At 38.0% G+C, this 23980-nt stretch overlaps 2 protein-coding genes and 2 non-coding genes across 4 annotated transcripts; 3 read left to right on the forward strand and 1 right to left on the reverse strand.

Annotated features, from left to right (window-relative positions):
* Positions 1 to 2100: 2100 nt before the first annotated feature.
* Positions 2101 to 2219, forward strand: LOC125582548. The gene has a single exon (XR_007320005.1). It is a non-coding gene; the product is annotated as a 5S ribosomal RNA (ribosomal RNA).
* Positions 2220 to 13767: 11548 nt separating this feature from the next.
* On the reverse strand, positions 13768 to 15726 carry LOC125582217. The gene is made up of 3 exons (XM_048748792.1): positions 15347 to 15726; positions 14548 to 15274; positions 13768 to 14445 (listed from the first exon to the last, which is right to left on the reverse strand). Exons 1-3 carry the CDS (start codon positions 15724 to 15726, stop codon positions 13768 to 13770), a joined length of 1785 nt encoding a protein of 594 aa, XP_048604749.1.
* A 4-nt stretch (positions 15727 to 15730) lies between these two features.
* On the forward strand, positions 15731 to 15837 carry LOC125582674. Its single transcript, XR_007320130.1, has one exon. It is a non-coding gene; the product is annotated as a small nucleolar RNA R71 (small nucleolar RNA).
* A 3411-nt stretch (positions 15838 to 19248) lies between these two features.
* On the forward strand, positions 19249 to 20394 carry LOC106381135 (sufE-like protein 2, chloroplastic). Its single transcript, XM_013821006.3, has one exon. It carries the CDS (start codon positions 19509 to 19511, stop codon positions 20322 to 20324), a length of 816 nt encoding a protein of 271 aa, XP_013676460.1. The 5' UTR covers positions 19249 to 19508; the 3' UTR covers positions 20325 to 20394.
* The last annotated feature ends 3586 nt before the right edge of the window (positions 20395 to 23980 follow it).

Consider the following 23980-nt stretch of genomic DNA (forward strand, 5'->3'; position numbering starts at 1 on the left):
TTGTGTATGTATCGTAGAAGGTTTTGCCGATCATGCCTTCTACTTCCTGTGATCAATATCATGGATCTTAATTTAGTTAATTTGATCATTATAATTTCAGTTAGAAGAAAAAGACACTAATCTTGAAGATTAAGTTTATAATTAGAATCAATTCATCAGCTGGTCTTTTCCTTCTTTTGACTTTTTATCATATGATTATTTTTGATGGACCAAAAACTGAAAGAGTATAATAGACCTGAATGTAAACATGCATAACCCCAAAATTGTTGAAGGTGATTGAAAACTGTAAAGTTTGCTGAATTTAGTCTAGTGTTTAGCAAATTTGTTGAATGGAACCAAAAAAGTTAGGGCATGTTTATCGGGAAGTTCTTAGGGTGAGGTTCTTAGCGTGATATAAGAACTGTTTCTTAACTTTTAATTAAGAATAAGAACCGACTCTTAAATAAGAATTTAAAAAAAAAACTAAGAACCGACTTTTAAATAAGAATTTAAGAGTCGATTCTTAGTTTTTCTTAGTTAAAATTTAAGAGACGATTCTTATATTACGCTAGAAACCTCCTGATAAAAATGGTCTTTTTCTTATGTGTAGTGTTTTTTTTGTAACGACATGTTTTTTGTTTCTTTATCCTGCGCGAATAGTCAAAAGAAACATCATGAAAATACAGAAAAAGAACAAATAATAAAACTGTTTTTGGCCGGGACACTTGAGTAAAGAGTGTAACCGTCAGCTATGACGAAATAAAACTACTTTAAATTAGTTAAATATGAATTTCCCTAAGTCCCTTTCCAACATCATGGGCTCTAAAGAATCAGTATTCGAATCGAATATGCTTTTGATATTTTTTTCCTTGAAAATCATATTTAACTCGAAAAAAGAATTTGTCATCGTGGAAACTGGAGGAGGTAGGTCGAAAGAGAGAGCGATGCACGTGCCAATTAGATTGGTCACTCTAGAGGTGGCCTCAAACTTGGTTCATCGTATCTTCTCTACTCGATCAACGATCAATAAAGTTGCAATATATTTCGTTAAGCACGTTTGAGGCCACTCTCTTTCAAAATGGTTCTTCAGTTGACTAGGTCGTGTTTGAATCATTGACTAAACTCACTTTGCCACTTTTAAATCAGTCCACTATATCAACACCTATCTTTTAGTTCATGTACACTTAGAATTCGATTAATTAGAGTGAAGTCTTTTAGTTAAGTTTTATGGAGTGGTTGGTAGTTGGTAAATCCCTTTTCAGGAATATGCTAGGCGCGTCTGCTCGGTCAGGACATAGCGAGTTATGAAAAAAATTGAAATATACGCAGGGATTAAGCGGGATTATTTTTTTATGTCTTTCCAAAAATTGAAATATATCAAATATTAGTTTTTGATAACTTTCTGTTTGTGTTTAGAATTTTCTTGACTTTTCAGTTTATAAAATGTTTGATATAAAAGTGAAAAACTAATATTTTGATTTATACTAGGGGAATTATCATGTTTACTATTTTCTTGATGCCGTTATTCATGTTTACCACCACTAAAGAGACATTTAAAAAAATACATTGTTCATTAAGTGGCAAAAGACTATTATATTTTTGTTCTCTACATATATAATAAATAATTATTTAAATAAATAAAACTAAAAAACTAAAATTTTTTTTCACGAATTATACTTTTTCAAATTCGAATTTTTTATAATATTTTTTTGATTTTTTTCGATTTTTTTTTTCAAAATTTCTTTTTGAAAATCGGAAGTTATTTTTGAAACTATTTTTTTTTTTAAATATATATATATATATATTTAAGTATTTATTTATATATTTATTAGAATCCTAAATTCCACATTCCAAAAATCCTACCCCTTCAACTCTAAACCCTAAGTCTAGATTAGTTAACTCTAGAGTTTATAAATGTATTTTACCATTCATTAAAAGTGAGGATAAAAAATGTTTAGTATAAACATGAAAAGTGAAATTATAAATCTGGTAATTTGGCAATTTCCCTTTATATTAGGTAATAGAAACAAATGTTAAAAGAAGTTAAAATTTTTAAATGTGAAACATTTTCTGTCGATAGGAATAGCGAAAACGTTTTAGTAAAAACTAAAAAGAAAAAATGGGTGTGATCATACCAGCACTAATGCACCATATCCCATCAGAACTCCGAAGTTAAGCGTGCTTGGGTGAGAATAGTACTATGATGGGTGACCTCCCAAGAAGTCCTCGTGTTGCACCCTTTTTATTTTTCAAATTTTCACTAGATTACAATGGTCTAGTGGTTTCAGAAGTTGACTTAAGGCGCATAGCCCAGAGTTCGATGCCTAAATTGTGCGTTTTAATAACTTTTGAAAATAAAAACTGTAAACAAATTCAAAAGACTTTTTCTCTCTCTAAAAAAGAAAAAAAGCTCTGTGCGCTGCTGTCCCCGGTGGCCGGCTCCTTCGCTGGTGCTGGAGGCCTCGATCCTTCTTCATTTCTCTTTTCTTTCCTCTACCCTCCTTGCCTCTGCGGTTCGATATGCGCGGCTTCTCTGTGGTGGTTGGCGTGCCCCAGATTATGACCTAGATCTCGGTGCCATAGGTCTGGATCCGGTGGCTCCTGTTCTCTATTGGAGTGTCGGCGAGTCTCGTCAGTGGTCTGTGTGTGGTAGGGCCGGCTTTTAGGGATTACGGTGGTGGTGAATTTTCAGATATGTTTCCGCTCTCCTCCGCCTTTGTGACCAGCGCTTGGTTGGTTTAGCTTTTCGACTCTCATAGTCTCCTGAGGGTTCACGTGGTGTGGAGTCTCAGTTCTCCTGTTTGTTGGGCCGTGGTGAGTTGTAGATCTCGTCTCCTCCCTTTGGTGTCTTGGTGGGTTTCTCTTCTTCTCTCCGGTCAGGATAGGTATCGGCGTTTTCCTCTCCGGTGTGGTGTGCAGCGAGCAGGTGGTCTCATGTGTCTCTTCCTTCTCTCTAGTCTTTGCACTTGTTGGCTTCGGTTATGCTTGGGTGAGGTGGCGTCTATGGTGTACCAGTCGCTAACCTGGATGTTGGCCCCATCATTTTCGCTCTCTAGCATTGGCAACTGCTCTGTTTCAAGTTGCGCCCTCTCTCTGATTTCGTTTTACTGCAGGTCTTCAGTGAAGCTTGAGTGCCGGGAAGCTTCAGAATTGTCTATCTGGTTCTCGGATACAGCTGCAGCCAAGATTTCCGAGAGCTTGTGGTGGTCAATAGGTTCCAGATTTTCTTGTGGACCGCTGCTGTTAGACCGCAGCATCCCAGTTCCATTGTTCCGGTTGCTTGACCATGATATGGTAGCTTCGGTCTTTTTCTTTTCGCTTGTAGGGTTGTTGACCTGTCGATTGTTGTTGAGGCTATCGCTTGTCCCGTTGTTTTAGCTTTAGTTGTCTTGGTAGTGTCGGGTTGGGTTACTCGTACACTGTTCGGATCATGGATTTGAATGTCTTAAGATCTCGCTGGGTTCGTGTCATGAAGCGTCGTCGGTCTCTGTTGGGTTCGTGCTAAGGATAGGTGTCGTCAGTCTCTGCTGGGTTCGTGTGGTGGGTCTTTTTGGTCTCTAGACTTGATTGTACTTAAAGCGTCGTCGGGACCGTACCTTGAAGTGTCATCGGGAGTCTAGGGTTCGTGTAAATTGGTGTCGTCAGAGTTATTACCCACTTTGGTGTGGTGGTTGTGGATCAGATATTTTAGCACTAAAATTGTTCGTGCAATTGTTAGTTCTAATGTATTGTTCTTTTAAGTCTTTTTCTACTTTTTTTGGGGACTTAAACAATTTGTATGCTTTTCATTTTCATTAATGAATATTTACTTTTTTGTGAAAAAAAAAAACTAAAAAGAGAAATCCATACAATTTCGGCGCGTTAGAGCATGATTAATGAGGGATTCTTAGGATGGGTTCTTATATTCTGCTAAGAGCATCATTAACCGGGTTGCTTAAGCCCGTCTCTTAGTATTATTGAAATTAAAAAAAAATAGCAAATACCTTAAACGACGTTTCTTAATCAAGCTACGGAAGAGACGGCTCTTGAGCACTCCTCGTCTCCTTTCTTCTCGAATCATTCTTCCCGCGACCCATCGCGACGCTCACTCTCATTCCTCTCCGCTTCTCCACAAGGGCTAAATCTAGATGAGCTCTGTGCTAGATCTCAAAAGAAGCTCGTCCAGAGCTCTGTTGTAATGTGAGATGGTAAGTTTAATTCGATTCTCCGTCTGCAGTCATTGTCTTCTTCAAGTCTGGCAAGCTCTTCGAGTTCTCAAGTACTAGGTGGTAATTAATCAAATCCTTTTGTTAATTCCATTTTCGTATCTGCATGTGTCAACATTTGTTCTTGCTCTTAGTGAAATTGGTTCTTGCATGTTTATTCAGATTCATTAGTCCTAAACTCCTAATAAATCTCACATTTACTTCTTAGATCTAATTTGTCATTTGTTTTTTTAGCATGAGGAAAACGCTTTTGAGATACGGAAATTACCAGATCTCTTCAGATGTTTCTGGGATTAACTGTAAAGCAGAGGTTAGAAACTCATGTGGTTTTTGCCTAGACTCAACTCAAGTGTTTTGACTGTTTTGTCTTGATGCATTATAACCTGACATGCTGTTTAGAACCGAGAGGAGTTTACAGAGGTGGACCTTTTAAAGGATGAGATTTCAATGCTTCAAGAGAAACACTTGTATGCAACCTAATCCAAACTATGTTCTTATTTTTATTGTTTCCCCCAACCATCCACTGAAATGGACTTTTCAAGGGTCCTAATTCAAATCATGTAGTAATTAAGATGTCAATCCATTTCTAAGATTTTTGAATCAAGGAGAATTCAGGTTTTCAATTAAACTAAATGCAATCAATAAGATGAGGTGATTCAATCAAACTAACAAGTTTCAAGAACAACTAACAATCAACTTTCAATCAAATAGATAAAGGAGGAATCATGGGTATAGGATTTTGATTTCATATGACTAAGATTTAATCTAAAATGGCAAGGTTTCAATCGACACATTTCCCTAAGTCTAGATATCAATTCTAAGCAAGTTCTCTTCCAAGATAAAAGCTCATTTACTCTCATGATCAAACATCAAATTCCTTTGGTTTGTGTCAATCAAGCAATCATTAAGAATGGATCATTCAACTTTCCTAACTCCCCTAACATCAAATCCCTTTGGTAGGGTAAGCTAAGAGCATGTTGAGTTGACTCAGACATTTCATCGAACACCTTCCGGACAATGAAATGTCTAGAGTTCTAAACCAGAATGGCCAACCCTAACTTAGCATTAAGATCACTCAATCAAGCAAGGAAACATATTAATATACTCTAAACATTCTAAATCATCACTTAATCATCCTAATCATCCTAACTCATGAATCCAAAGATGACTACTCACTCATTATCATGGTAAACACTAGATCATTAATTGATCTAAGTCTAAACATGATTAATGATCAAAGCAATCAAGTAAACACAAGAAAAATTGATCAAGATTAGATCTTTCACCTAAGGTGGCTTTTTGATTAGATAGAAAACAAGATAAGATCCTAAAATTAGGTCTGAGAAACATTTATAGTAGCTTAAAATCGAACCGGGTTAACCCAACAAACTTGGATTAACCCAAATACAAATGGGTAAATATCTGGTCAAACTCGGAAATGTTGACTTTCTCGACTCGCAGCGACTAAGGCAGACCGCTCCACCAGGCCGATGAGGCACTCACAGCGGCTTCTTGCAGTCTTCGTCAACAGGCCGCTGCAACAAGTACATATGCGGCAGTGAGTGGGGTGTTTTCCCAGCGGCTTCAGAAAACCGCTGCGCAAGGCCGCTCCCATACTTAGTCTCCGTTCTTCGAGCGCTTGCAGCGGCTTCTCGATGGGGTCATAAGGCCGCTGGCACGTCACAAATCCTCTGGGACACTTGATCATCTCATCTCATGCTCAAAAATCACCAATCTTGCCTCCAAACTATCTCTAGATGCTCCAAAGTCACCATTTGAAATCTCCATCACCTGATAAGGACATATGTAGTGAAATGCAACCTAAACATGTCTAAATGTTATCCTAAATGATCAACAAATGCAAGAATGAATGGTTAAAACAATGCAAATCATGAAGATATCAACTCCACCAAACTAGTCCTTTACTTGTCCACAAGTAAATTTTCAAGAAATGTCAAAGGGGAGAAGTTTGAAGGTGAGGACTCATCACCAAAAGAAACTCTTCTTGGACTTCAACATGATATCCTTGCACAATCATATCAAATAGCAAGAGCAATGACTTTTTCCAACTCTATCTTCTCTAGGCCTATCTTAACTCCTTTGATCTCTACACTCATCATCATGGATCCACAAACAAACAAATCATCTAACTCTCACATTCATTTAGCAAAGTCATAGGTGAATTCTTGCAAATGGTCAATTGGTCCAAGTCATTTGGTTTGGAAAGAAATGGCTAGAATGCATAGTGAATCAAGAGGCTTAGATGATTTCTTTTTAAGGTGACTTACTCTCAAAAACTTAGTAGCCTTGACATTATGCATAATATATCTAAAAAAATGAACAATTCATGCATACAATGCTCAATCTCCATTGTTCTACCATTTTCCCAAATGTTATACAAGTTCTACCCTTATTTCCCAATGACCAACTCTTTTTCACTCACCCAAAACTCTAAGATCACTTAAAAGACACTCCCTCTACTTGAACTCTTTGTTTCTTTTCTTTGTCAACTAGGGACTTTTCACTCTTTTCTTAGCTTAAGCTCTTTTTTTTTTTTATAGAGTTTTCAAAATTTTTATACACTCTTGAGCTTACTTCTTTTCTTTTTCACTATTTTCTTACTTTTTTCCTCACTTGTCCCTAGTGACTAATTTTCTTTTAGACTCTTTTTGTACACTCTTTAGCACTCTTTTTTTTTTCACTCTTTCTCATACTTTTGTTCACACTCCCAAGATCAAACTCTCAAATCAAAATCATCCCATCCTAGAAGCTAGACAATGTGAGTTTTATAGCTAGCAATAATGGAGACCAAACATTGTCGTTCCGATTACTCTCAACATTATGCACATGTAAAGCTTTCCAAAAAGACCTCACTCAACAATTAATGATGGCTTGAAAGGAAATAAGGGTTTAAGGAATGGACTACCACTTGAGTTGTCAAAAGATGAGTAGAGTTGATAAAAATGGAGAGACAAACTCAAGTGCGTATGAAGCCATGACTTAGCACTCAAGAGACCATAAGTAAGAAGCATTAAGTTCATTTAGTTCAATTAAGATTGGAGTTGGCTTCAAAGATGAGTAGGTTTCAACAATCAATGAGTTTCAAGAGGAGTTTTCAAGGCTCGAAGTCTACAAGTTTTTCAAAGGATGCTCAAGCTACTTGCCATGATTACAAAGGATATCAAGTTGAGTTCTAAGCATGAGTTCTTTGCAAGGTAAGTTTAATCCTTGTCCCCAATGCATGATGCAATCCTAAATGCTCTAGACTCCTATTTTTTTTGGATTTTCTATGCAGATAAGTGAATGCTTTAGACTCAATCTTAAAGATGCAATGGATGTAACTATATGCTTCTTTTTGTTTTGTTTTGTTTTTTTTTTTTTGAAATTTTTGAAATTTTTTGTTGGACTTTCTATGCAAATAAATATCTACAATGCATGACTTTTAGCATAAAACACTCAAATGATCAGATACTTGGTACCTCCCCCACACTTAAATCACACAGTCTCTGTGTGAAGGAGATACCGAAAATGAAAAGGAAATGCAATAAAGAAGACTGGTATATACAATGGTAAGGTGAAGGTGATACCTGGCTAGGCAAAGGAGGAGGCGCCCTCCGTGTCGTCGTCGTCTGCATTGGCGACTGAAGGAGACTCGTTGGAGGAGACTCGGGTTGGAGGGGCTGTGTTCCTGCGTCTACGACGGAGCTGGTACTCCGGAGAACGAGGAGGTCCATAGTAGACAGGGTATGGGAGAGTAGATGGACCAGCACCAGCCATCACGTCATCCCGTTGACAACCAGAACCGATAGAGACTTGAGAGAGAAGTGCAGTGACCTTTTTCATCTGTCTCTTAAGCGTTTTCACTGAGTTCTTGAGCTTGTAGATGGTGGAATCTTGCATCTTGTTCCACCGAAGCAACTTAGCGTTTTGAGAGAGAGCTTGGCGCAATGCAACATTCGTCGTAACTCCACCATAAGGCCTAAAGTGGTACCTCTCTGTCCCATACACCGGGGCTGGTGTGATTGGTCCTTCATCATCAGCATCACTAGGATGGGCTGCTCGAGAAGAACTGGCCCTGCTCTTCTTCTTGTGCGGTTTGGTGATGCTCTCAAGTGCACCAAAATCTGCGGGAATGAGCTCATGAGCAGCTGGAGTGAAGGCTACATGCTGAGGATCAGATAACGTCGTCAAACTCTCGCAAGGGAGGAATATTTGTAACTGTTCAGGCTCTTGGTCACGTGACCAGAAAGGGTAACCATACCGATCTCCTGATTGGCCGGTAAGGAAATGAGTTTTCTTCAAGTAAGCAAGATCAATGGAGGCTGGAGCATGATCCTGAGGTCCCAAATCAATCCCCAATGCTTCCAAAATCGGGGTAATGAGGCTCCCAATAAACAGCGTTGGTTTTTCATTCGGAGTGGTCCAAGCCCAATCCTGATAGTACTCAAACCTCTTCATCAACAATCCCACAAGCCCCATATCCTCAAAGTCTTCCGGATCGGTGTGGAGTAGCGTTCCTTCCTCAAGAATCGGGAGAAGTCCAAGAGCTAGAAGTTTGAGCTCGTCATCATTTGCTCCGTCCGGTTCTCTCCGTGAGTAAAAGGTTTGAGTAAGGACCTTGTGGGCATATCTCACTCCAGGATTAGAGATGTCAGTGCTCTTATCCTCTCCTGCTGTACGCGACCACCCAGAAATCTCTCCCCATATGTCGTCCACAATCGCTGAACTAGAAGGCAGAAATGACCCACACTTGTCCGAGAAACCGAAAATGGAGCCTAGCTTCTTGAAACCCACCTTATGGGTTTTCCCATCGATCTGAAAGGTGATGCGCCCAAATCCTTCGGTCTTATGTGCCTCACAATGGTATCGAACGGCGAATGTAGACATGAACTGACAGGAAACCTCTTTATGAACTCCGTAGCTCATACCAAGTAGTGACTCCATGCCCATGTTCCCGAGAATCAGTCTCCAATCCTCATATATCCCAAGCGTATGAAGAGCTTCAGCGTCCGAAAATCTCATCGGGCTCCATTTGACATCATCATAAAGGCGCACATAGAGTTGCGCTGAAGTCGGGCTTCTGGTGGTTGGTGGCACTCTCTTCCTCTTCTTGGCTTGCTTGGGAGCAGGGGTTTCTTCCTCATCTTCAGTCTCAGCTCTAAGACCCTCTTCTATCATCTCTTCAATCTCTGCCTCCAATATCGCTTTTTCAGCTGGTGACTTTTCCTTTTTCTGTGGAGCTTTGCGCCGGTAAACCTGAGCTGGTGGGTTTGGTGCTGGTCGGCCTGCTCGTGGTGGGTTCACTCTTGTCCCAGCTTGAGATGAAGTGCCTACATCCACAATGGGATCAGTCCCCGGTCCGTGATCTCTCCCCATGTCCTGCTATCATCAAGCTTGAAATTGTATAAGTGATATGATCAATAAGAGTCACACTAAAGTTTGCAATGAGTTAATAAGTTCAAAGCAATAAGAAGCATTCATACTCATTTTATATAACTCATTTCAAACATCAGAGGCAGTATGTAAACAACAATTAACTTCAATCAATTTTATTTAGTTTCTCATCCAGGTTCACAAGAGAATTTTTTGAAATTTCAAGAAACTGTGAATTCAAAGGAAGTAGCCTCATAGATTAAGTCTAATTATAATTCAATAGACTCACTTCAAGCATCAGACAATCAATTCCGCAAAAAATTTAGAAATTCCCTATTTGAACCCAAACTTTTTCAAATCTTAATTCAGAACAAGCATACACGTTTTTCATCTACCCAACTCATCAGACAAGCATCAAAGGACATAATTAACGAGTATTGAACCAGAAATCAACAATGCAACCACTTTGAAAAAGTTGGAAATTTTTTACTACGAAAACTAGATGTCGATTTCTCCATACCTTAGCTTGTTTCAGAGAAACAAGAGTAGAGAAATGAAAAGACGAGGTAAAATCACGGAGATAGCAACTTGAATCAACGAATTTGATGTAGAATTGGGAGAGATATGAGTTCTTATGCTCAAGAGAATGAAAGGAATGATGTTTGATTGATAGGGGAGAGAGAGATACAATTTTGGTGCAGAAGAAGAAGTGGCCCACGTCCGGTTAGCTGGATTCGATCTCAATTGAATTGAACCGGAAATCGATGTCGGTACGCGTAATTGAGACACACAGCAGCTACGTAAAACCGCTCCAATAGGTCGCTGCGAATCTCACAGCGGCTTCCTCGCTACGACGTCTCAGACCGCTGCGACAAGTAGATATCGGGCAGGGAGTAGGGTATTTTCCCAGCGGTTATGACTGACCGCTCCGGGATACCGCTGTGAAACTTAAGAAATATTTCCCATCTACTAGTTTTGTCGCAGCGGTATGTGTAAGCCGCTGTGGTTGGCCGCTGGGAGTGTTTTGAACTTCCTCACACCTCGTTCAATGCCCCAATTTCTCCTCTAGAACCTGATGATCTGATGGACACAGAAAAATACCCAAAGACATACTAGAAATCGAAAATAAAAGATAAAAATATGTACAAGGATAGACATGGGACTTCCTCCCAAGTGAGCTTGTTTTAAGTCTCTAGCTTGACTTCCTTTCTTTTTGGCTAGGCGGGAATGGGGTCGGAGAGTGGAACCGAGATTCCTTCCTCGTCTGTTGTGGTTCCCATGTAGAGCTTAACCCTCTGTCCATTGACTGAAAGTCTCCACCATCTTTGTTCCATAACACAATTGCCCCATATGGCCTTACTTCTTTGATCTTGAAAGGACCGGACCATCTTGACTTGAGCTTTCCGGGAAACAACTTCAGTCTAGAATTGTAGAAAAGCACTTGATCTCCAGCACTGAACTCTCTTTTCAAGATCTTCTTGTCATGAAAAGCTTTGGTTTTCTCCTTGTAGATCCTTGAGTTCTCAAAAGCATCAAGTCTAATCTCATCAAGCTCATTGAGTTGGAGAAGTCTCTTCTCCTTGCCACTGTTGATGTCAAAATTCAGCAGCTTAATAGCCCACAATGCCTTGTACTCAAGCTCAACTGGTAGATGACAAGCCTTTCCATACACAAGGTTGAAAGGTGTGGTTCCCAAAGGAGTCTTGTAAGCCGTCCTATAAGCCCAAAGCGCATCATCAAGCTTGTCAGACCAATCTTTCCTTTTAGTTCCCACAATCTTCTCTAGGATAGATTTGATTTCCCTGTTGCAGATCTCAACTTGCCCACTTGTCTGAGGATGGTAAGGTGTAGCCACCTTATGCTTCACACCTTTCTTCTTGAGAAGACCATCAAACAGCTTGTTGATGAAGTGGGAGCCTCCATCACTGATCACAATTCTTGGAACTCCAAATCTTGGAAAGATGGTGCTCTTGAACATCTTGATCACCACTCTAGAATCATTGGTAGGACTTGCTACAGCTTCCACCCACTTGGAGACATAGTCAACAGATACAAGGATGTATTTGTTGCCAAAAGATGATGGGAATGGTCTCATGCAATCAATACCCCACACATCAAACACTTCCACTTCAAGAATTGGGTTTTGAGGCATCTCATTCCTTTTGGTGATGTTCCCTCTCCTTTGGCATGAATCACACTTAGAGACAAAGTCTTGAGTGTCCTTGAACATATGAGGCCACCAAAACCCAACTTGTAACACCTTTGAAACAGTCTTGAAAGTAGCGAAATGACCCCCATAGGATGATCCATGACAGTGTGTAAGGATCCCATCAACTTCTTCTTCAGCTACTACTCTTCTATAGAGTTGATCTCTACAAAGTATGTAGAGGTAAGGTTCATCCTAATAGTATCTCTTCACATCTTTGTAGAACTTCTTCTTGGCATATCCCTCAAGACCCAATGGCTCTCTTCCACAAGCTAAGTAGTTCACCAAATCAGCATACCAAGAACCTTTCTCTTCAGTTCCTTTCACCTTTTCAAGCTTCTTTCTAGTTTCACAAACTGCTACTACTGCTCTAATAGCTATGATCTGTTCTTCTGGAAGCCATTCATCAATGGGGATCCCACACTCAATCTTCAGTCTAGACAAGTGATCAGCTACACTATTCTCAACTCCTGGCTTGTCCTTGATCTCAAGATCAAACTCTTGTAGCAGCAAGATCCACCTCAACAGTCTTGGTTTAGCATCTTTCTTGGCCAAAAGGTGTCTCAATGCAGCATGATTAGTGTAGACTATGACTTTTGACCCAACCAAATAGCTTTTGAACTTCTTAAAGGCATAGACAATGGCTAGCAACTCCTTCTCAGTTGTATCATACTTCATTTGAGCTTCATCAAGAGTTCTACTTGCATAGTAGATCACATGAGTCTTCTTGTCTTTCTTCTGACCAAGGACAGCTCCCACAGCATAATCACTAGCATCACACACGATCTCAAAGGGGAGATCCCAATCCGGTGGCTGCACAATGGGGGCACTAATCAGCTTGTCCTTTAACTTCTTGAATACTTCTAGACACTCCCAATCAAAGTTGAATGCAGCTTCCTTGCATAGAAGCTTAGTCATTGGTCTAGCTATCATGGAGAAGTATTTGATGAATCTTCTATAGAATCCAGCATGACCAAGGAGGCTTCTAATGTCTTTCATTGTCTTTGGTGGAGCTAACCCAACCATCACTTCAATCTTGGCCTTGTCCACCTCAATCCCCTTCTCTGAAATCTTGTGTCCAAGCACAATCCCTTCTTTAACCATGAAGTGACACTTCTCCCAGTTCAGCACAAGGTTGGTGTCTTCACATCTCTTTAGGACCCTGCACAGATTGGACAAACAAGCAGAAAACGAAGATCCGTAGATAGATAAGTCATCCATGAACACCTCCACAACATCCTCTATAAGATCAGAGAAAATAGACATTATGCACCTTTGGAAGGTGGCTGGAGCATTACATAGCCCAAATGGCATCTTTCGATAAGCAAAGGTACCATAAGGGCATGTGAAAGTCGTTTTCTCTTGATCATTTGGATGTATGGAGATTTGGAAGAACCATGAATACCCATCAAGAAAACAATAGTAGGGATGATTTGCAAGTCTCTCTAGCATTTGATCAATGAATGGCAATGGAAAATGATCCTTTCTAGATGCTGAGTTAAGTTTTCTATAATCTATGCACATTCTACGTCCCATTACTGTTCTTGTTGGAATTAGTTCATTCTTATCATTTTTAACCACAGTTATTCCACCCTTCTTTGGGACAACATGCACGGAAGACACTCATTTGCTATCTGAAATAGGATAGATTACACCTGCATCTAGGAGTTTTAGAATATCTTTCTTAACAACATCTTTCAAGTTGGGGTTCAACCTTCTTTGATGTTCTATAGAAGTCATAGATTCATCCTCTAGATGTATCCTATGCATGCATAAAGAAGGTGATATCCCTTTAATATCATCTAGTGAGTAGCCTATTGCCTTTCTATACTTTTTAAGTTCATTCAAAAGTTAAGATAATTCGTTTTCATTCCGTTCACTACTCACAATGACAGGATATGTCTCATTAGGTCCAAGAAATGCATACCTTACACCAAGGGGAAGAGGTTTAAGCTCCACTTTTGGTGCTTTTAGTTCACTCCAATCATCTTCTTGGAGGTTCTCTTATTGATCAACTGTGGCAGCATGATGAACTTCTTGTGGAAGCTCTATGAAGTTGTCTTTTCCACTTTTCTCCTTGTGGCAGTCTAGCATCCTCACATACCTTGCACTCTCCTCATCTTCAATCAATTGAGTCTCTCTATCAACTGTTAGGGCAAGTTGAAGAGAGTCCTCAATAGCTAATTCCTCCAAATACTCTTCAGGTAAAGCTTCCATCTCCTCAATGTAGAATGCTTGGCTTTGGGTAGTGGGCGTATTCATCACCTTCTTGATATCAAAATGCAGGATGTTCCCTTTTCCAAGATGAAGATCAATCTTCCCTTCCTTAACATTCACAACAGCTCCTGCTGTAGCCAAGAAAGGTCTCCCCAATATCAAAGGATCTGTTGGTTCTTCATCCATCTCCAACACCACAAAATCTGTAGTAATCTCACAATTTCCAACCATAACAGGGAGATCTTCTAGGATACCAATGGGAATCTTCACTGAGCGATCAGCTAGCACAAGAGAGAGTCTACACTTCTTGTATTGTGTAAACCCAAGCCTTTTAGCAATGGAGGGAGGCATAACGCTCACACTTGCTCCCAAATCACATAGACACTTCTCAAAAGCCAATTGCCCAATGGCACAAGGTAGAGTGAAGCTTCCTGGATCTTCAAGCTTCTTGGGGATGGTTAACCGCTGTATAATAGCACTGCATTCATGGGTGAGAACTACCATCCCTTCCATCTCTTTCTTCTTCTTGGTTACAACATCTTTTAGGAACTTGCTGTATTGAGGCACTAGCATGAAGGCATCAATAATGGGCATGGTAATCTGAACCTCACTCATTTGCTTCTCAAACAAGGCTTTGCATTGCTCCAAAAGTTGTCTCTTGAATCTACCAGGGAAGGGAAGTTTTGCTTCATATGGAGGAGGAATGAATGGAGCTCCTTTTGATGAAGTAGAAGCTTCATTTTTGTTCACAACCTTCTTCTCTTCTCCAACCTTTTCTTTCCCTTTAGCTTCAACTATCTTCTCCAAGATCTCTTCATTGGTTTTCTCATCCACAATAACCATATCATCATCCACATTGATGACCACCTCCCCATCTTGCTTCTCATTATCCCTAATGAGAGTTCTAGGAGGCAATTGTTTATCACTCCTTAGGGTGATGGATTTCATTGTCTCCTTGGGGTTTTGCTCAGAAGTTCCGGGAAGTGATCCCATAGGACATTTGGAATTACTACTCATTGAATCAAACTGGTTCTCCAAAGCTTTGAAGTTGGAAGCAAGGTTTGAGAACTTGTTGTTGAGATCATTGTAGCTTACATCAACTTTGGTGTGAAGGCTCTTCAGCTCATATCTAATGTGCTTCTCACTTCTAGTTTGAGACTCCAAGATTTGTTTCAGCATTGTATCAGTGCTACTCTCTTGTGTAGTAGAGGTAGAAGAGTTGGCTTGACCTTGTGTAGACTGATTTCCTTTGGAGAGGAAGCCTTGAGAATAGTTTTGTCTAGCTTGGTAACCACTTTGTTGGTTGTTGTTGTAGAAAAGCTTTTGTTGGTAGTTGTTGTACTGAAAGTTAGGCTCCTTATTGTACCATGTCCCATTAGCATTCATAAAGCACAACTCTTCTTGACCTTCTAGACCATCAACTTCATTAAGCACAACAATCTCTTCTTGTTTCTTCTCACCAACAAAGTTCACCTTCTCTTGTTTAGCTCTATCCAAGAGAATCATATCCATCTTTTCTTGTAGAGCCTTTAACTGTCTCTTGGTGTTTGTATCATCACCTCCACTGCCTCTGTTGCTTCTATCATGCTCATCACTGTAGACTGAATCATTCTTAGTCATGTTCTCTACAAGCTCCAAAGCATCTGCTTCACTTCTTCCCAAGAAGAAACCATTGCTAGCAGTATCAAGCTGACTTCTAAACTTGGGCAAAGCACCTCTGTAGAAAGTACTAAGCAAACTCTCCATATTGAAGCCATGATGAGGACATTGAGAGATGTAGCTGTTGAACCTTTCTCATGCTTCTCCAAAGCCTTCAAGATTCCGTTGATGAAATCCAGAGATCTCATTCCTTAGCTTAGCAGTTCTTGAAGTAGAGAAGAACTTGGTGAGGAAGGCTTTCTTGCACTCATCCCATGTGGTGATTGAATCTCTTGAAAGGCTCTTCTCCCATGTGTGAGCTTTGTCTCCCAAAGAGAATGGAAACAACCTTAGCTTGAATGCATCTTCAGAGACACCATTGATCTTTGTAGTTCCACACAGCTTATCAAAGTTATCCAAGTGGTCTAGTGGATCCTCCAAGGCAAGACCATGGTACTTGTTGCTCTGGATCATGTTTATCAAGCTTGACTTGATCTCAAAGTTGTTGTTTTCCACAGCTGGTGCTCTGATGCCAGTTCTATGCCCATGGATATTGGGCTCATCATGTGTGCCAATAGTTCTAGCTTGGTGCTGTGGATGTTGTGGTCTAAGGTTGTCAGCTCCTTGGCCATTGCCCACTCCATCTTGAGGCTGATTCTGATGTTGATCCATCACAAACCCCAATCTGTCTACGTGAGCCTGTTGCTCTTCTTCTCTTCTCCTCCTTGCAATCTCCCTTTCAAGTGCTCTAATGTCTTTAACTCTTGGAACTAGGTCTGTTGGGCCTCTGCTCCGCAAGTTCATGCACCTGAGATAAAAAAGGCTAGGAAAGAGAATCAGTAACTAGATATAAGAGATAAGATTTAGTCTCAAGCAAGAACCAAATCTCAATGTCAAAATCAACTTAGAATTGGCAACGGCGCCAAATTCGAAATGGACTTTTCAAGGGTCCTAATTCAAATCATGTAGTAATTAAGATGTCAATCCATTTCTAAGAGTTTTGAATCAAGGAGAATTCAGGTTTTCAATTAAGATAAATGCAATCAATAAGATGAGGTGATTCAATCAAACTAACAAGTTTCAAGAACAACTAACAAGCAACTTTCAATCAAATAGATAAAGGAGGAATCATGGGCATAGGATTTTGATTTCAGATGACTAAGATTTAATCTAAAATTGCAAGGTTTCAATCAACACATTCCCCTAAGTCTAGATATCAATTCTAAGCAAGTTCTCTTCCAAGATAAAAGCTCATTTACTCTCATGATCAAACATCAAATTCCTTTGGTTTGTGTCAATCAAGCAATCATTAAGAATGGATCATTCAACTTTCCTAACTCCCCTAACATCAAATCCCTTTGGTAGGGTAAGCTAAGAGCATGTTGAGTTGGCTCAGACATTTCATCGAACACCTTCCGGGCAATGAAATGTCTAGAGTTCTAAACCAGAATGGCCAACCCTAGCTTAGCATTAAGATCACTCAATCATGCAATGAAACATATTAATCTACTCTAAACATTCTAGATCATAACTTAATCATCCTAATCATCCTAACCCATGAATCCAAAGATGACTACTCACTCATTATCATGATAAACACTAGATCATTAATTGATCTAAGTCTAAACATGATTAATGATCAAAACAATCAAGTAAACAAAAGAGAAATTGATCAAGATTAGATCTTTCACCTAAGGTGGCTTTTTGATTTGATAGAAAACAAGATAAGATCCTAAAATTAGGTCTGAGAAACAATAGTAGCTTAAAATCGAACCGGGTTAACCCAACAAACTTGGATTAACCCAAATACAAATGGGTAAATATCTGGTCAAACTCGGAAATGTTGACTTTCTCAACTCGCAGCGGCTAAGGCAGACCGCTCCACCAGGCCGCTGAGGCTCTCATAGCGGCTTCTTGCAGTCTTCGTCATCAGGCCGCTGCAACAAGTATATATGCGGCAGGGAGTGGGGTGTTTTCCCAGCGGCTTCAGCAAACCGCTGCGCAAGGCCGCTCCCATACTTAGTCTCCGTTCCTCGAGCGCTTGCAGCGGCTTCTCGATGGGGTCATAAGGCCGCTGGGACGTCACAAAGCCGCTGGGACACTTGATCATCTCGTCTCATGCTCGAAAATCACCAATCTTGCCTCCAAACCGTCTCTAGATGCTCCAAAGTCACCATTTGAAATCTCCATCACCTGATAAGGACATATGTAGTGCAATGCAACCTAAACATGTCTAAATATTATCCTAAATGATCAACAAATGCAAGAATGAATGGTTAAAACAATGAAAATCATGAAGATATCATCCACCACTTTTATGTCTTATATGGTTTGTCTTTGCATGTTTTGTAGACAGCTTCAGGGTAAGCGTTTGAGTATTCTGAGCTTGAAGGAGCTGCAACACATTGAGAAGCAGCTATATGTCGCATTAATATTTGTGAGAGAGCGAAAGGTAAAGACTAGTAATATCACTCTTCCCCATCCCTTTTTCATAAAACATATTTGTTTTTTTTTTTGGCAAAGGTTATGTGATTTCAGGAACTAATGTTGACTAAACAGCTTGAAGAATCACGCTTGAAGGTAACTCTTGAGTTGTATATATATATGAAACACTTGATTTTCATGTTTAGCTTCTATGGTCACTTCATGTAAGTTTATGTGAGACATCTCTGATGAACTGTATTAAAACTCATGCCTAATGTATCTTTTGAGACTTGAGAGGTTAATGTTGTGGTATGTACCCAATAATATAGAGACTTACTGCAAGAATTGATCATACAATACATTTTCAACTTTGCAGAAACAGCGAGCAAAGCTAGAAAACGAGACCTTACGTAGACAGGTGAACGAAACCATTAATTTGTGTTGAATCATCTCTTATCACCAAGTCTTCTTTCTACTATCTAGTTCTAATCACATTCTATTTGAAATAGGTACAAGAACTGAAAAGTTTTCTCCCGTCGATCAACCAACACTATGCTCTATCCTACATCAGATGCTTCGCTATAGATCCCAAGACCTCACTTTTAAACAACCCTTGCCTGGGAGACATTAAATGCAGCCTCCAAAACACCAACTCAGACACAACTTTGCAACTAGGGTATGTACTCTTTTAAAATCTTCTCATGTCTTTGGTTGCAATATAGGAAACCCATTTTAGCTAGCCTCTTGTCATGTTATAGTAATAGTATATGCATATGCATTAACAATATTAGAACTATTGTTGTTTTTTTTGTGAATCATATTTCATTCATGCAATTAAAACTGGTACATTCATGCAATTAAAATATATAATAATTTTTTTTAAGAACCCTGATTACGAACCTTGCAATGGAGCATAAAAATGTTTGGGTTTCTTAATGTTGTGTCTTAAGTCACTTTTATTACTTGAAAATATTAAAAAAAAAATAAGAGCTCCTAAATGGGTATTTGGGATAATGATGCTCTAAGAACTTCACTTTAAAAACCTTCCATTAATTATGATTTTATGGAAAGCTCTATACTTTTGTAAACACCCTCTCTGCGATGAGTTTTTGAAATAAGTTTGTAGACGAACTATGCCAATTATTGACAAAAAAAAAAAGGTCATTATTTTGCAGTATTTTTTGTCGTCAAAGTAGAATTGAAGCTTAAAAGTAGTGTATTATTGAATTGGTTCACTATTACTCCATTTATAACACATTCAGAAACAAATAAAATAATAACAGAACACTAGTTTTGGCGCGTTCTATAGAAAGAAAAAAGACTCCATACTCTCTAATCTTTATCCTGTCTCCGTCGCGTAGTTCAAGAAGATTTCCTCTGATCATCTTTAAGTATCTCTCTCCCTCCTCCTCATCTTTACCCAACTCTTGCCTTCCATTTTTTCTCGATCCCTCCTGTCACGGAACATGAACACTTCATCGCCGTTGAAAGTCTTTGCTTCTCCTCCTCTCATTTCTACTCCAAGAACAACTTCAAAAGCTTTCTCTACCCCTAAATTTTCTCCTAAACTCCCTAAAAGGGTCAGATGCATGCAAGATTCTAACATCAATCTTAACTTCGGTTACAAATCGAAACCAAATCACGAGTTTCCCGTTTCTTTCGCGACGGCTTCCGTTGAAGCACCCCTGGCAATAACAACAAGAACAACATCGGCCGACGACAAGCTTCGTCTCCTCGTATCCGAGTTCCGGTCCTTAACCGAACCAATCGACCGAGTCAAACGTCTCTTGAACTACGCGATGGATCTAGCTCCACTCGACGACTCGGCTCGTGTCCCGGAGAACAGAGTCCCGGGATGCACGACTCAGGTATGGTTAGACATCAAGATGGACGAGTTAGGTAGGATGAGGTTTAGAGCAGACAGCGATTCAGAGATCTCGAAAGGGTTCTGTTCTTGTCTTATCTGGATCCTCGACGGTGCTAAACCAGAGGAAGTGATGAACGTGAGAGGCGAGGACTTGGCGGAGATGAACGTCGGTGTTCACGGTAAGGCTCAATCACGGGTTAACACGTGGCACAACGTGTTGATGAGTATGCAAAAACGGACTATGGTTCTTTTTGTTGATGCCGACATGGCGCACTCAGGAAGAGGCAGAGCACCACCCCATCAGCATGATCTTTTGTTTGGTTATGCTAATGGAAGAAGTTACATGGAATCTTCTGAGGGTCAGCATGATTATTCCATTTCGCTTCTTCCTTTGTATTATGATTTCACTATATGAATGTTTTGGTGTTTTCTGTAGATTGTTGTAAAGCCTTCTGAAACATAAATTAAAAGTTTGTGTTTCTGTATTCTGTAAATTTTAATTTTAGTTATCTATATGCATATACCAAAGCATTAAGAATTTCAACTTCTTGATAAGTTTTATTTTTGGTACCTGTTTTGCTTTTATGGATGCAAAATAAAATGGAATAGATGAATTTTGATTCGGAGTTAAGTTTTCTTCTAAATAATTCGTTATCAAAATTACTAACGATAAGAGGACAAAATGAACAATAATTGTTTTCTTTATTGGTGGTTTCTCTTTATACGATTTGGAGATGAACAAATATGTAGAAAATTAGTAGGGTTTCTGCAGAGATGAGGTTCCTGTTATTTCGATTTCTCTTTTTCATGACATTATTATTTTGATCATGAGCATCATTTCTTATATTTGAGATTTTTTCTTTTTCTTTTTCTTATATGCTTTGTTTTTCATTTCTGCTTATTGTGTTAGTTGAAACTTAGTATTGACTATAGTTTAATGGAAATTGTATGATGAATTGGGTATGCAGAGAGCTTATGAAAGAAATTGAGATGTTCCCACTTCCCATTGCGTTTCATAAATTAATATACGCTTTTTGTACTGATGTCTTGTCGGTGTGATATGGTTTAAAGAAATTTTTATAAGATAGTCATTTTTATTTTATTTTTTAAAAATAACCATTAATAAAGAAAATGACTAAAATAATTTTTATTAAAGGGTAAAAATATATTTTTATTCTAGAGTTAATTAATATAGACTTGGGGTTAAAAGCTAATGGATGGGATTTTGTGGATAGAGTTTCAAATTAAAAAAAAAAATTAAAATTAAAAATTTTAAAATAAAAATAGATTATTTTGATCATTTTTTTATGGTAATTTTTTGTCACAAAAATTTTAAAAATGCTATTTGAGAAAATTGTCTGTTTATATAAACCCTACATTTATGAGTTCCTGCTTATGAGCAGTGCCGGCTTAACTTGTTGAAGGGCTCTAGGGGAAAAAATTTCAAAGACCCTTTAATTAATTAATGTAATATAATTATTAAAGAGAATGTTAAACTTTTTTAAAAACAATTAGCTAAACTTATTATTTTGGTTTGCAATTTAAGGTTTAAAAACTTTAATTATTATGTCTTTTAAATTTTGTCTAAAATCAACATTAAAAATACAAAAAAAAACTGTTATGTTGTTAAAAAAAAATATAAATCTGGATCTTTATTATTAGTGAATGACTGAATGGTACATCATATCATATTTAGGTGAGCTCTGGAGCAGGTTTTGATGATATAAGCGTACAGATTGTCTGTTGTTTTGTCTTTTTGTAAGTAGATTAGATTTAGTTAATTATGGGCCTTTTTAATAATCAAACCAATTAAAAGGACCTATAGAATAACACTAAAAGAAATTATGGACTCATGGACCCTGGGCAACCGCCCATGTTGCCCTACCCAAGAGCCGGGACTGCTTATGAGCAGGTGTTGAACTTCGTGACTTCCTCAAGCATATAGATCTAATCGATCAGATTCTTGTTCTGTGCCAGATGATATGGCGGTGATCCCCAAAGCCTCATCTTTTTATCCTCCGTAAAACACTTTTGTTTGCTCATTCTAAATTTTCTTCCCACTTTTAAGTTTTCAATCTTTGTTTCCTTATAATTGTTAGATTACTGGATAACTCATATACGATCTGTCCACCAAATTTCGTCCATATGAACAACTCAAAAGCGTGTTCACCTAATGGCGTCCACATAGAATAGAACACTAGACAATTTTTGATGCACATAGTAAAAGTTAGGGTGTCATGGAAAATTCAGCATGGATTACATAGACAATTAAGAGTGCATTTTTAACTCATCTTTACCTTTTGTGTTAAAATTGTTTTCATTAGCAAAAAAATTGTTATATATCATGTTATGTAATATGACTTGTAGCTAAGCGCATCATTGCCGGTTATATTATATTTTATTATATTAACAATTTGATAGCTATTAGTAACTGCTTTTGTGAATAGAGTGAAATCTGAAATTACACGTATAATTTATTTAACTTTTTGGATATTTTACATGTGATTATCGGCTAAATGTCTTATATTGATGGTTATTAACTTATTATTATATATATTAAATTGTTATACTGTGGATAGTGGGATAAAATCTCACATTATTAATAATGGTAAATACATAATTTAGCGAGTATCTTTGCGATGGTACTGGCAACCTCCTTTTTCATTCATTCAAGTTTAGAACTGATATCCCATTTTATTTGGTACTAGTGGTATTCCGACGCTACGCGCCGGGTTCATATGTTTTATTTTCTAATTAGTTCAAAATTGTTTTTATTCTTATCCATTTAATAGTGGTTAGTGACAATAGTGTATTACTTTGTTTTTAAAATTGTTTAGGTCAAAGAAGAATATTATAAATGATTTTCACTGGTTATTGAATAAAAAGAATAAATAGCTGATAGTTGCATTAAAGTAAATATAGTTGAACTTAAAACATATAAAAACATTATCATGTTTGAACGAAGATAATAATTTTTTTCATTCCATTAAAGTAGTAACAATCCGACAATCCGCACATGCTTTCTCAATGTCTTCGATGTGCCAATCTATTAGGGGCTTCATTGTACATGTTGGTTAAATACTTTGTTTTGGTTATGTTTTTTGCATGGGATGTTTTCAGATTAGTTACCCCTTAACAATAGAAGGTGATACATTTGTTCGTAAATCATATATTAATTTCAGTATTAAAAACATTCATAATAAAATAGAAATGATTTTACATTCTTTCATTGTTTGTTCTACTTTAATATTTTCTACTTTGATATTTTGTTCCAGCCTTGGGTCGTTTTCAATTTTTTTTTTTTGAAACTTGACGTTTTCAATTTTTAATAGTCATGAATAATCTAAAAATCTGAGCGTGGTCATTGGTCAAGTCATTGTATCAGTCCTTTACTTTACTGTATCAAAGATATTTTTATTGCCAAATGCTCAAGCTTAATTTTTCTGAAATATGGCCATCTTCCCTCTTCTGTTTCTTTCGTGTATTGACTCTTTTTTCCTTTATTTTATATGAAAGCTATTTATAGAAATATATAAAACCTAAATTGTTGATTGTCAGAGTTATACAACTTGTGTCACATATTGCTTCCTTTAAACAAATTTTTTTTTATATACAATAACTTCTTTAATTTTGTAAATATTTACAATTCATATTACTGATTTTAAGAAGTCCAAATTTCAGAGATTGACAGATCTCATCTCTTTTTTCCTTCACCGTAATTCGCCAACCTCGAGAGTGAAGTCCCAGCTCGCTAATTTCTTTGATTTTTCTGGCTTTTCTTCTTAAAGGAGACAACCATCATTCAATCTATAATGCTCACTATATGGAACCCCTACAATGATAAATAAGTATAGACAGTCAGACAAATTAATCTTGATGATGATTGGAGCTATGTGCATCATATAATATATCATTGCTCCTCATAGAGAATGTGTAATACAAAATTAATAGAGTATTTATTTTTCATTGGACGTGTAATAATTATTTTTAACGATTTTTTATATTATATTTGCTCTATTTTGTAATAATTTTCCATTGAACACCAAAAAAAAAACTGCAAGGCAAAAGAAT

This window comes from Brassica napus, chromosome C2 (genome assembly GCF_020379485.1).
Source record: "Brassica napus cultivar Da-Ae chromosome C2, Da-Ae, whole genome shotgun sequence".
Taxonomy (NCBI): Eukaryota; Viridiplantae; Streptophyta; class Magnoliopsida; order Brassicales; family Brassicaceae; genus Brassica; species Brassica napus.